This window comes from Ovis aries, chromosome X, assembly GCF_016772045.2.
Source record: "Ovis aries strain OAR_USU_Benz2616 breed Rambouillet chromosome X, ARS-UI_Ramb_v3.0, whole genome shotgun sequence".
Classification (NCBI taxonomy): Eukaryota; Metazoa; Chordata; class Mammalia; order Artiodactyla; family Bovidae; genus Ovis; species Ovis aries.
In genome coordinates, this window is record NC_056080.1 from 51,986,964 (window position 1) to 51,998,840 (window position 11,877).

Below are 11,877 nucleotides of genomic sequence, written 5' to 3' on the forward strand. Positions count from 1 at the left end.
ATTTGAACCCAGATCTGAAGCCAGTGCCAATTTCCCTAGAGTTTAAGAGTCCACACCACGGCCACCACCTTGGGGATGTGGCAACCAATACTTCCTTTATAGATAGGAAAACTATAAAGGAGTGAGGTTTTGTCAAAGCCCCAGATATATGCTTGCCAACTAACTTCCCCCGCTAGTATACAGCAAGGTTTCTCAAAAGTTAGGATACATCAGAATCTACCTGTTTGTTAAAATAGACTGTTGGGTTCCAACCCAAGAATTCACATTTTTAACAAATTTCCAGTTAATGAACCATATTTTGAGAACAACAGTGTACAGTTATGATATATTAGCCCACCCATCCCACAATATCAGAAGCTGTCACACTCCAAAGAATGGGAAGGAATTGAGACAGAGGGTGGGCTGCCGTCTATGGGGTCGCACAGAGTCGGACACGACTGAAGCGACTTAGCAGCAGCAGCAGCAATGTTCTAAATCAGTGGCTCTGAGAGTAGCTCCCACTCACCTACTGAATCAGAAATCCTGCAGGTGGGGCCTACCTATCTCATCTTTTAAGAGGTCTTCCAAGTGATTCTGATACACCCTAAAGTTTGAGAACCACTGCTCTACAAATCGAAGTGCTCTTCCAAATCCAGCCCCTTACAATAGAGGAATGGAGCTATACCATTGTTTTTTCCACTTTTGAGAACCTGGTCTCAAGCCAGATAATTCTAAGTTCAAATCCAGACTCAAAGAGTAACAACTTCCATGAGTTCCAGATTCTCACCAGCAAAATGGAATAGTCATCTTCCTTGTTATAACCTTTCCAGGAAGTAACATGGCATTACTAATCCCTAACTGGACTTTAAGAAATCTGGCCTTTGGAAGTCATCAAAGATATGAACAGATTTATATCATCTACAGGCATCTGTGGGCTTAACTATTGTGGGCAACCATGAAAAATGCACAATATTTAGTAATTTTCAATTATGCTAAAGTACTATGAGCCTAGGATGTGTGTATATGCATGTGTGTGCATGTGTGCAATGCACTTAGTAAGCAAGAACAGCCACCCACCAACGACCTGATTCTCAGCTGGCTTCCTTATTCTCTGGCAGTCCATAGAAAAGCACAGTAAGAGATAAAATTTTGGTCTCTTTCATGGGAAAAAAAAAATTAAGGCAGTTAACTTATGTCAGGGTGTGCACAGAAACACAGGACTCACCACAGAAATGTGATTAAGAAGGGGCCTGGCCCATAAACACATTTTCATATTGTAAATTTGGAACTGTTAAAGGCCTCAGTGGTATTCCTTATAAATGTCAGCTCTCTACTGTGCAAAGATGCTTACCACAATGTTTTCCTTTTTGTTTCAACGAGCACCCAAATAAAAATGCCAAACATTTTCAGAAACCCTAAAGTTTCCCTCACATCATAGTATTATTTATAATATAAAAAAGTAAAAACCACCTAAATATCCAACCTCAAAGGAAATGACTGAGTAACTGATGACATAGATATATAATGGGATATCAGAAATCATCTTTAGATCAATATTTAATGACTGTAACTTTATAATGTTAAGAATAAAAATCATGTTACAAAATTGTGTTTATAATACAATCCCATATTGTATTGGGTTGGCCAAAAAAATTGGTTCAGGTTTTTCTGTAAGATGTTATGGAAAAACCCAAATGAACCTTTTGGCCAACCCAATAAAATATACGTTTATATTCTAAGTCAAACAATGGGAGTTAATGCAACAAAAAATTAAACAGTAGATTGTGCTGGATAAAAGGCCCATGGATTTTTATTTCCTTCTTTATTCTTTTTCTGTATTTTCTACAATAAGCATGTCTCACTTACATAGTCAGGGAAAATTTTTTAATATTATTTGAAAAGAAATATCTAACTTTCAGGCTTGGATTTGCATTAGATGAGATAAATGTATGCCAAGTCTCTGTCATGGGGCCTGGCACACAGTAAACACTCAGGAAGCATTCATTCCTATTTCCTGTTCCCACACTGCAGAGTTAGGGTCTCTGTATTGCGTGCAGAAAGTTCACTTTTTAGGTTTAAACCTACACAATCCAAAGCAAGGGCCACAGGCAATAAATCAAGAAGATTCATTCATTTGTTCACTGAAAAATGTACTCAGCATCTATTACATGTTTAGCATTAAACTAGGTTCTGAGGATACCAAATATGAAAAGATTGCATCTCTGCCCTCACGTAGCTCTTGCTAATGAGTGACAAAAATATATTTATAACTATGATATGATGAAATAATTCCTTTCAATAAGAATATACATAAAGTGCCATGGGAACCCAAAAAGAGGCCTTCTACAAAAGAGGTATGCTATGAGTTGTAAATGGAAGGACATTAGTGTCTTTGCATGTGCAAAGACAAAGAGGCATAAGGAAGTATAAAATTTCCCCAGAACTCTTTCTGGGATATAAAGAACAAGGGAGGAGGAGTGATGGTAAATGAGACTGAACAAGTATATCACAAAAGGTTTTGTCTGTCACACAAAAGAGACTGATTTTTATTCTGTAGGAGGATCACTGAAAGAATTTTAAGCAGAGGAGTGACTTGATCAGCACTAGCAAAGATACCAGGAATCCTGAAGACATTTTAATGCCCATTTATTTCCAGGGGAAAGAAAAAGGCCCCATCATCTAGGTCTGTCCCCTCTTAAATGAAATAATATGAGGCAGTAAATAGAACTCTGCACCTGGCACACAGTAAATACTCAACAAAGATCAGCTGAACATGAATTTGGATGTGCTGCATGGGACAGTCCTTGCTAAGAGTAGAATTTTACCAGTACCAAAACCTTCAGTTTGGTCTTGGGTGTGGTAACAGGAACATCTCCTTCAGGAAGTGCACATGTGGTCAGTCACTAAGTCATGTCCAACTCTTTTCGATCCCATAGACTGTAGCCTGCCAGGCTCCTCTGTCCATAGGATTTTCCAGGCAAGAATACTGGAGTGGGTTACCATTTCCTCCTCCGGGGTATCTTCCTGACCCAGGGATTGAACCCGCGTCTCCTGTGTCTCCTGCACTGGCAGGTCACTAGAGCCTCTGTGAAGCCTCCCTTTGAAAAGGACTGCTAACAACTGAAAATTTTAGAACCTAACAACATGCAACAGCAGGAGGGCGCCGTACACTGTTTTGTTGTACTCCAATGTACAAATCCTCTCATGGTTTTCTTTCTAGAGATGACATAAGTCCCAATAATGGGATAATATTACAGGTTTATTCCACACACTAACCTTTCTGGAATCCTGGGTGACAGGTGCTTATGTGCACACATGGTTACCTGGAGGGAATTCATTAGTGGTTTTACTCCTACTGTTTTACCCAATATCTCCTCTGCTTAATTCAATTTACCTGGATGGTTCTGCAGGTAATACTGTAGAAATAAAATACTATTGCATTTCTGCCTCCATTTACTAAGTGCATGCAAAAATGCTTTAAATAAAGAGGAAGGCTGTATTAGATATATTTTATCTAATAAATAAAGAAAACACTCTGTCTGCCTGAAGACAAAGAGACTCAGAGAAGCAAAGCAACTTGTCCAAGGTCACTCTGATAGTAAGCTGCAAAACCACAACTCAAATCCATGTTTGTTGGACTCAAATATCTCAAAAATGCAGTACAGTCTCTCCCAAAGCCAGCCTCTGAGGAAAAACAAAATTACCAGAATATAAAGATGATACATTCTTTGTAACTGAAAAGAAAGTATTTTTCTAAGAAAAAAAAAAAAATAGAAGAAGGGTTCAAAATAGAAATATATATAGGAAAAGAAAAAAGAGGAGAAACCAAATGTCAATGTTAAGTTAGGCCATAATCTACAAGGAGGGATGTAAGAACCTGTGTCTGGGGGTGGGTTGGACCTAACTGTCCTGGAGAGAGGGGAAATTAAGTTTCTGAGGAGGAACCTGAACCAGAGTTGAGAAAGGAGCAAGCCAGTGAGCACCTGGCCACTGCACCCTGTCCAGGATGCCCTGCCCTCCTTACCTGCCATGAAACCAGTCCTGGCACATGTCACACTCGATCATGAAGCGGGTCACATCGTAAGGCAGCCGACAGAGGCAATACACTGGTACTGAAGCCATCTTCACCAGGCCTTGGAGTGTTCTGCAGTGGGCCAGGTTCTTAGCTTCAAAAGGAGCAGGAGGCGGCAGCACGCGTCCCCTCTGGACCAAGGCTGGGCACAAACGACACTTTTACAGAGTGAATCAGGTCCCCCAGGGTACCAACCCTCAGCTCTCAAATGGACAGTTACCGCTGCAGCTGGGATGCAACACAGCTGGTTGGGGCTGTAGGGGGCAACTGGAGAAAGTCCATGGGCCGCTTTAACAAATAAAGAACAGCGCTCTGCTCTCGAAGCTTTATTTCCCCTCCTTACCTCCTTCAGCCCCCTGCGTCAGTGATAACTTCTTTCCGGATTTCAGGGAAAGATCTGACGCCTTTTCAGGAAGCTCCTTTAATCTCTCACTGCACCCTCTCCTTGTTAGCAACGCTGCTTCCCAGGGCTCTCTTTATTATGACGCAAACGACAGCCTAGAAGACGAGGCTGGGGGTATCTTAGAAAGAGCCCCTTCTCTCACTCCAAAAATAGAGGCAACAAGAGAGAGAATAGGGATCCCTGGAAGTCCTCAGATTACTCGAAAATTACCTCGATGCCTTCAGGAACGAGGGAGACAAGACTAGGCGCCCAACTAAAATCACAGTTCTGGGGTCGTGTTCTGAGAGTTTAACTTATCTGCTCCTTTACTTTCAAAATTATTCCATCCACGACCAGACGGGAGTCTCATCACCCCAATAACCGAAATAAATCTCAACCCCAAAACTGATCAGCTCACCCACTTCTTCAAAGCTGACAGGCTTCTGTTGCACCCCAGAAACTCAAATAGTTCACTTCAAAACCCCTGAAACTGACTAGAATTTCCTCACACTCCGCAACCAAGTGAGGATTTTCCTCCCACAGCTCTGAAATTGGCAGACATCTCCTCACAGCCCCCTCAAACTGACCAAGACTCCTCTGCCCCCTTAAAACTGACAGTATCTCATCACAGATCCCAAAGTGACAGGAATATCCTTCCAGCTCCAGAAACTTAGGAGAATCTCCTCACGCCTCCCAAACTGACAGGAACCTCCTCATGACCCAAACCTGACAAGAACGTCTTCGGTCCCGAACCCTACAGGGACCTCCTCATCCGTAAAGCTGCAGAGAGTCCTCGAGCCCGCGCAGCCCAGTCCCACCGAACTGCCAGCGGCCAGGCTCGCTCCGGAGCGGCTCAGCGCCTCTCTCAGCGGGAGGCTCGGCCGGCAGTTCCGGCCCCACAGGCTGCGCGCGCCGAATTGTGGGATCGTCACGGCAACGCGGCGAACCTCGCTCGCCTTACCCTCGAACCACCCGCTGGGTCTCGCTGGCCGCCCGGCGGTGCTTCAGAGCAGCTTTCTCCACAGCTCTGCCTCGGGCCCGGCCGTTAGGGCCTACTGGAGCCCTCGGCTCGGGCCTAGTCCGGCGGCCTCCCAATGAACGGGCTAGCGGCGGCGTCGCTGGGCTGGCAGGAGATCGCCGCGGGCAAACCAACGAAGAAAGAGACGAACCGGCGGCCGGGTTGGAGAAAAGCAGTCCGGAAAGTCGCTGGGAGATGCTCAGTGGCGGTGGTAGGCAATTCGGAGTAGTCAATAAAGTTTATTCAAAACAACGAGGAAGTTGGGGCGGAGAGGGCTGGAGAAATACGGGGTAAACAGCTACCATGTTGAGAGTGGCGGCACCGCCGTGGGGAGGCGACCCAACCGCCATCTTATGAGGTCCGTACTCGCGAGGTAACCGCGGCAGAGGCGGGCCTCGGCTCCCGCGTGACGCCATGAGGGGCGGAGCGTCACCTTGAGAAGTAGGGCGGGGCTCGGCCACCTTTGGACCCGCTGGACTCCCCAGGTACCCAGTCGACGCCGAGGACCCGGAACCAAGAGGCGGAGAGGCCGCCATCTTAGGCGAGGCAGGCACTTGGCTCCATTTTGAGTGGGGCCAGAGCTTTCCCTGCTTTCCCCCTCCGGGCAAGCAGGGAGTTAAGCACCCACCCCCAACAGACACTGACACACACACATACTCTCTCTTCCCACTCCTCCCCAGCTTTTTCTTATGAGAGGAGGTGAACTCCGCGACTGTGCGCCGCAAACTTAATAGGTGGCAGTGTGGGGGGAGATGGGGGAGGGCGAGTACTCACAGAGTCTCCTGTTCACTGAGCACCTTCAGCAGATCGGCCTGTTTAACAGGGTCTCCGGGTCTTTAATCTTCACCATGCAAGAGAAGCTGTCATCCCCAAGTGAGGACACGGGCTTAGGGAGGCCAAGTTGCTTGAGTTTCAGAGCCAGAAGGCTGAACCTTGCACCCTCTACTACCCAAGGGGTCCTGCCCTCAGTCCTTCCATAAAGCCTCTGTGAACTCCCCAGCTCCCTCTGAAATCTCTCTTCTTTGGTACTCCCCACCCCCGTCTGGGCTTCCCTAGTGGCTCAGCTGGTAAAGAATCCGCCTGCAGTTTGGGAGACTTGGGCTCAATCCCTGGGTTGGGAAGATCCCCTGGAGAAGGGAAACACTATGCACTCCAGTATTCTGGCCTGGAGAATTCCATGGACTATATAGTCCATGGGGTCGCAAAGAGTCAGACCCGAAGGAGCAACTTTCATTTTCACACCCACACCCCCCGCCAGTTCAGTTCAGATACAATTGAAGGGTTTCCATGCACCTGTCCCATGATTTTCTTACTACAGCCTGAGGATGGAGTAGAAGAGGTTGAGGGGATGGAACTCCACACACATGCTTCAGGGTGGCGCCGGTTTTCTCAGACAGTCTAGAAAATTCTCTAGGAGTCCTCTTACTATTTCATTTTCTTAACAGGTCCCACTGCTTTAGAAAAGAAAATGCGTGTGTGCACACCGATTTCCTAAGTGATGAGGGGGTTAGGCCCTGGGGATAGAATGATGAAAAAGAGGGACACTGCAGTGGGAAATTGCCAGCCAGTGCAGGAGACAAGGCTGCAAGTAAACGATTGGAATATAGCGTCCAATAAGTACACAGATAACCTCTTGCAAAATGTAGAATGAGGCTAAGAAAGTGCCTCAGAAGCTGCTTGATGATGTCAAGGAAGATTTTAGAGAGACTTGGAGAGTATATAAAAGTTCATTAAATTAACAAGAACATTGTATGTAAAACGATTATGATGTACAAATGGGATTCCCAGGTAGCTCAGTGATAAAGAATCTGCCTGCTAATGCAGGAGATACAGGAGATGTAGGTTGGATCCCTGGGTGGGAAAGATCCCCTGGAGAAAGGAATGGCAACCCACTGCAGTATTCTTGCTTGGAAAATCCCATGGACAGAGCCTGGTGGGCTACAGTCCATGGGGGTTGCAAAGAGTCAAACACCACTGAGTGCATGCACGTGCACAGACACATACACACACACACACACACATAGTGTACAAATGCATGGATGCACAGGGAAAATATTTACAAAAAAGTTGACTATTAGATTTTATCCTGTAAACAATAAGAAATCACTATAGTTTTTGAGCAGAAGCAACAGGGTCACATTTGTGGCTTAGACAGAGGACAGTCCAGGTTTAGTGGGACCTGAAGCTTATGCAGTTTGTGAGGTTCATTTCATTAGGAAAAGAATATAGACTTGCAAATGCAAAATTACATTAAAAGGTAAAGTTTTTCTAGAAGTCATTCTTATACTTGGGTAATAACTATAAATGGAAATGGCACAAACATATAGATGTCCCCACTAAACCCAAACTAAATTTATCCCACAAATCAACTTCTATTTAGCTGAATCTCAAAAATGTCTGAGGCAGCTCCAACACCACCTACAAGGAAAATGTGACGAGGAAAACTCTCAGTAGAAAGGGACAGCAATTTTAACCAATTGTGGTTTAATTACACTTTGTAAACTTTATAAAACATATAACCACATAACCATATGGCAGGTGACAAACCCTGCAGCTAAGCTTTCTTAACTTCACATGAAGGCAGAAGGATGTTTGCTTAAGCAGCACATATATTAAGATTGAAAAGACACTGAGAAGATTAAGCATGGTCCCTGTATGAGTATGACATGCAAATTTATGAAGGATTCCATAATAAATGGCAGAAAAGGGAGAAGGCAGAGAGGAGGCAGTTGCAATAGCCATGAAAAAAAGATGAGGCCTGAATCAGAACAGTTGCAGCAGGGGGTAGAACATGATCAGATAAGTGGGGTATTTTGGAGGTTGAATAGGCAGGGCTAGGAGACTAATTGAAAATATTAGATGAATGAGTGAAAGGAGTATGAGTTCATTTATGGATTGGGTGTCATTTCTGGATAATGATGCCATTGACTGAGCCAGGGTACATAGAAGGAAAAGCAGGTTTCGTGCAGAAGAGACTAAGTTCAGTTCTGAATATGCTGGGTTAAAGAGTGTGTTGAACATTAATTCACTCACCCAACAATTCTTGAGCATCTGCTATGCACTAGGTACTGTACTAGGTGTGAGGATGTAGTAGTAACCCAGATAAGGTCCTGGCCCTCGTGATATTAACATTCTTCATGGAGATCAGTCAATAATCATGTACAATTCATTCATATATTTACTGAACACCTACTGTAAATGATCAAGCCAGTCAATCCCAAAGGAAATCAATCCTGAATATTCATTGGCAGACAGGACTGATGCTGAAGCTAAAGCTGAAGCTTCAGTGCTTTGGCCACCTGATGTGAAGAGCTGACTCATTAGAAACAACCCTGATGCTGAGAAAGATTGAAGGCAGGAGGAGAAGGGAACAACAGAGGATGAGATGGTTGGATGGCATCACCAACTCAATGGACATGAATTTGAGCAAGCCCTGGGAGATGGTGAAGGAGAGGGAAGACTGGCATGCTGCAGTCCATGGGGTTGCAAAGAATCAGACATGACTGAACAACTGAACAACAACTAATATACAAGGTACTGTTCTAGACACTGGGGATTCAGACAAGGTCCCTGCCCTCCTATGGTTCACATTCCAGAGAGCGAGACAATTGAGTTAAGTAAGAGAATTTGAAACTGCAGTGAGTTCAATGAGGACAATAAAACAAGTTACGAGACAAAGATTTAAATAGACACTAGTCTATTTTAAATAGTCAAGGAAGGCCTCTTGGAGAAGCTGACATGTGAGCAGAAGACCTGAATAACAGGAAGAACTGGCCAGGGACAGGATAGAAGGAATAAAAAGTGTAAAGCCCCTAATTTGGTTGTGGGGGCCATTTCAGGGCTCTCTCTCAATAACACCTCCTGAACATTTATGATGGACTGGTGGGGTTTGGGGGTGGGGTCTCCAGACATGAATTAGAGACCCTGTACAATCTAATTAGGAAGGCAAGGTTCAATGAATAATAACAAGGCTTAAAAGGTCAAACCCTCTCAAGTGCTAACTAGAGGTATGAATAACATGTATAAACAGAAAGGGAACCACAATTAATTCAAATATATTCAGTGGGTGTGTCAAGAAAGGCTTCACAGGAGGTGGTGTTTGACCTAGGTACAGTGGTACCCATCCCTAAAATTATCCCCAGTGATCTTGAGTGGTGAGGTTGGTGGGATAAAAGATAATGGGGAAAGCAAAGCTGTAAGGGGGCTAATCAAGCCAGTTAGATTTGCTGACAAAGTAACTCACACTGTCCTGGTTGGGCAGGAGCCCGCTGATGCCCTGAAAATGTGTCCTCCAGTTGTGCCTTACAACATCAGTACTTGATCTGAACTGGCCGCCATAGCACAGGCTGCCCTGGAAACTTTCCTCCTCTACGCCACCTCTACTTAGCAGCTGTAAACATTTACTTTTAATTATATAAACAATAGGAAATGCATTCCCATTGTAAATTAACATCCAAACAGGCTAAAGATCCACACTGACCACCATTCAATCCCTGCTTGGTTTCCTAGAAGGAACCTCAGCGAGCTCTTTTCTGATTCATCTGTCTAAATGTACATACATATAACTGTTGAGATAAAAAAAATTACGAGGGCCAAAGTGAACTATAAAATTCATGAAGAAAAACAAGAGGGAAATGGGAAAGCATTACATAAGAACAGACTTGCTCCAAAATAGACTGGAAAGTACAAAGACAGTGAAAACAGAAGACAGAATAACGATAAATAACATTATCTGAGAAGTTATTGTGTGCTAAGCACCTGTTCTAACCTCTTTATATGCATTAACTCAATCCTTACAGCAACCCAATGAGGTACTAGTGATACTAGTACATTGGGTACTAACCCAATGACAGTACTAGTACTATCCCCATTTTATGGATGAGGAAGCTGAGTGTAGACACTTAAAACCACCTGCTCGAGGCCATATGGCTAGTATGTATGCAAGCTGGGGTTCCTGGCAGTACAGGACCAGGTTCCAGGCTTTTCACCACTCCATTTGTGAATCTAACAGCAATTGGTGACTCTAAGATCCATGTAATAGGAGAAGGTGATCAACAGTTATTTGCACAATTTGAATCACAGAAGCAAAATAGGGTTTACACTCACTTAGAATGAAAACTAACAAGATAGTCCCCCAGGTGCCAAACTAGGTAACTAAGAACACCAGCCCACTCCTCCATGGCCATCTTGGAGTGTGCCAGATGTACAGAGCTGTACTCCCAGAAAAGACTTCAGGCTTGATTTAATGCTCTCCTGGCACTGTCTTGACATTCTTAATTTTATGTTTGAACCTGTGTCTTTTAAGTATGGTCCAGTGTGACAATGGAGCATACAAATGAGCAGAAGAGATATACTGAGTGGCAGTGAGCACAGCCTGTGGACACGGCAGTGCCTGGTATGTATAAGCAAATCAGGGGCAGTCTGGGACACTATGGGGCCTGGAGTGGGGGATGTTGAGCCATTGACAATGGTGGCTGCAGTAGCAGCAGCAGCAGCAGAGGCAGCAGTAGCTGTAGCCCTGATAGAAAGGATAACCTCTGCATGAGGGTAGTGATGGGACCTGTGGTGAGAGGCAATCTTGCCCTTCTGTCACAGAACCTGTCCCTGCCACTATACACAAATATTAACTCTGGCCTGAGAACTGGGTCAGGAACTGCTAGCATTCAGGCAGTAAACTTTGTCAGTAAATTATTACAAAATAAAAAGGTACTCATGGACATTGCAGAACAACAACTTTCAGTTCAGTTCAGTTCATTTCGCTGCTCAGTCCTGTCCAACTCTTTGCGAACCCATGGACTGTAGCAAGCCAGGGTTCCCTGTCCATCACTAACTCCCAGAGCTTGCTCAAGCTCATGTCCATCAAGTTGGTGATGCCATCCAACCATCTCATCCTCTGTCATCCACTTCTCCTGCCTTCAATCTTTCCCAGCATCAGGATCTTTTCTAAGGATTCAGTTCTTCACATCAGGAGGCCTAAGTATTGCAGCTTCAGCTTCAGCATCAGTCCTTCCAATGAATCAGGACTGATTTCCCTTAGGATTGACTGGTTTGATCTCCTTGCAGTCCAAGGGACTCTTAAGAGGCTTCTCCAACACCACACTTCAAAAGCATCCATTATTCAGCACTCAGCTTTCTTTATGGTCCAATTCTCACATCCATACATGACTACTAGAAAATCTATAGCTTTGACTAGATAGACCTTTGTCAGCAAAATAATGTCTCTGCTTTTTAATATGCTGTCTAGATTGTTTATCATAGCTTTTCTTGCAAAGAGCAAGCGTCTTTTAATTTCATGGATGCAGTCACCATCTGCAGTGATCCTGGAGCCCAAGTAAATAAAATCTGTCACTGTTTCCATTGTTTCCCCATCTATTTGCCATGAAGTGATGGGACTGGATGCCATGATCTTAATTTTTTGAATGTTGA

The 11,877-nt window shown here is 44.4% G+C and overlaps 1 protein-coding gene and 1 non-coding gene across 7 annotated transcripts in view; one reads left to right on the forward strand and one right to left on the reverse strand.

Moving 5' to 3' along the window:
* Positions 1–5,821, reverse strand: part of PHF8 (PHD finger protein 8) — a 106,745-nt gene extending 100,924 nt beyond the window's left edge. For 4 of the 6 annotated variants that reach the window (XM_060407813.1, XM_042242187.1, XM_042242186.1 and 1 more), the window contains exons 1-2: positions 5,395–5,821; positions 4,004–4,193 (exon numbers count right to left, since the gene is read on the reverse strand). In XM_060407813.1, coding sequence (XP_060263796.1) covers positions 4,004–4,101 — 98 coding nt within the window. In that variant the 5' untranslated portion in view covers positions 4,102–4,193; positions 5,395–5,821. Of the gene's footprint in view, positions 1–4,003; positions 4,194–5,394 lie in introns of those variants that run through there. The other 2 variants (XM_060407812.1, XM_060407811.1) reach the window with 1 other exon arrangement.
* Positions 5,822–8,043: 2,222 nt separating this feature from the next.
* LOC114111804 (U6 spliceosomal RNA) lies at positions 8,044–8,147 on the forward strand. The gene has a single exon (XR_003587548.1). It is a non-coding gene; the product is annotated as a U6 spliceosomal RNA (small nuclear RNA).
* The last annotated feature ends 3,730 nt before the right edge of the window (positions 8,148–11,877 follow it).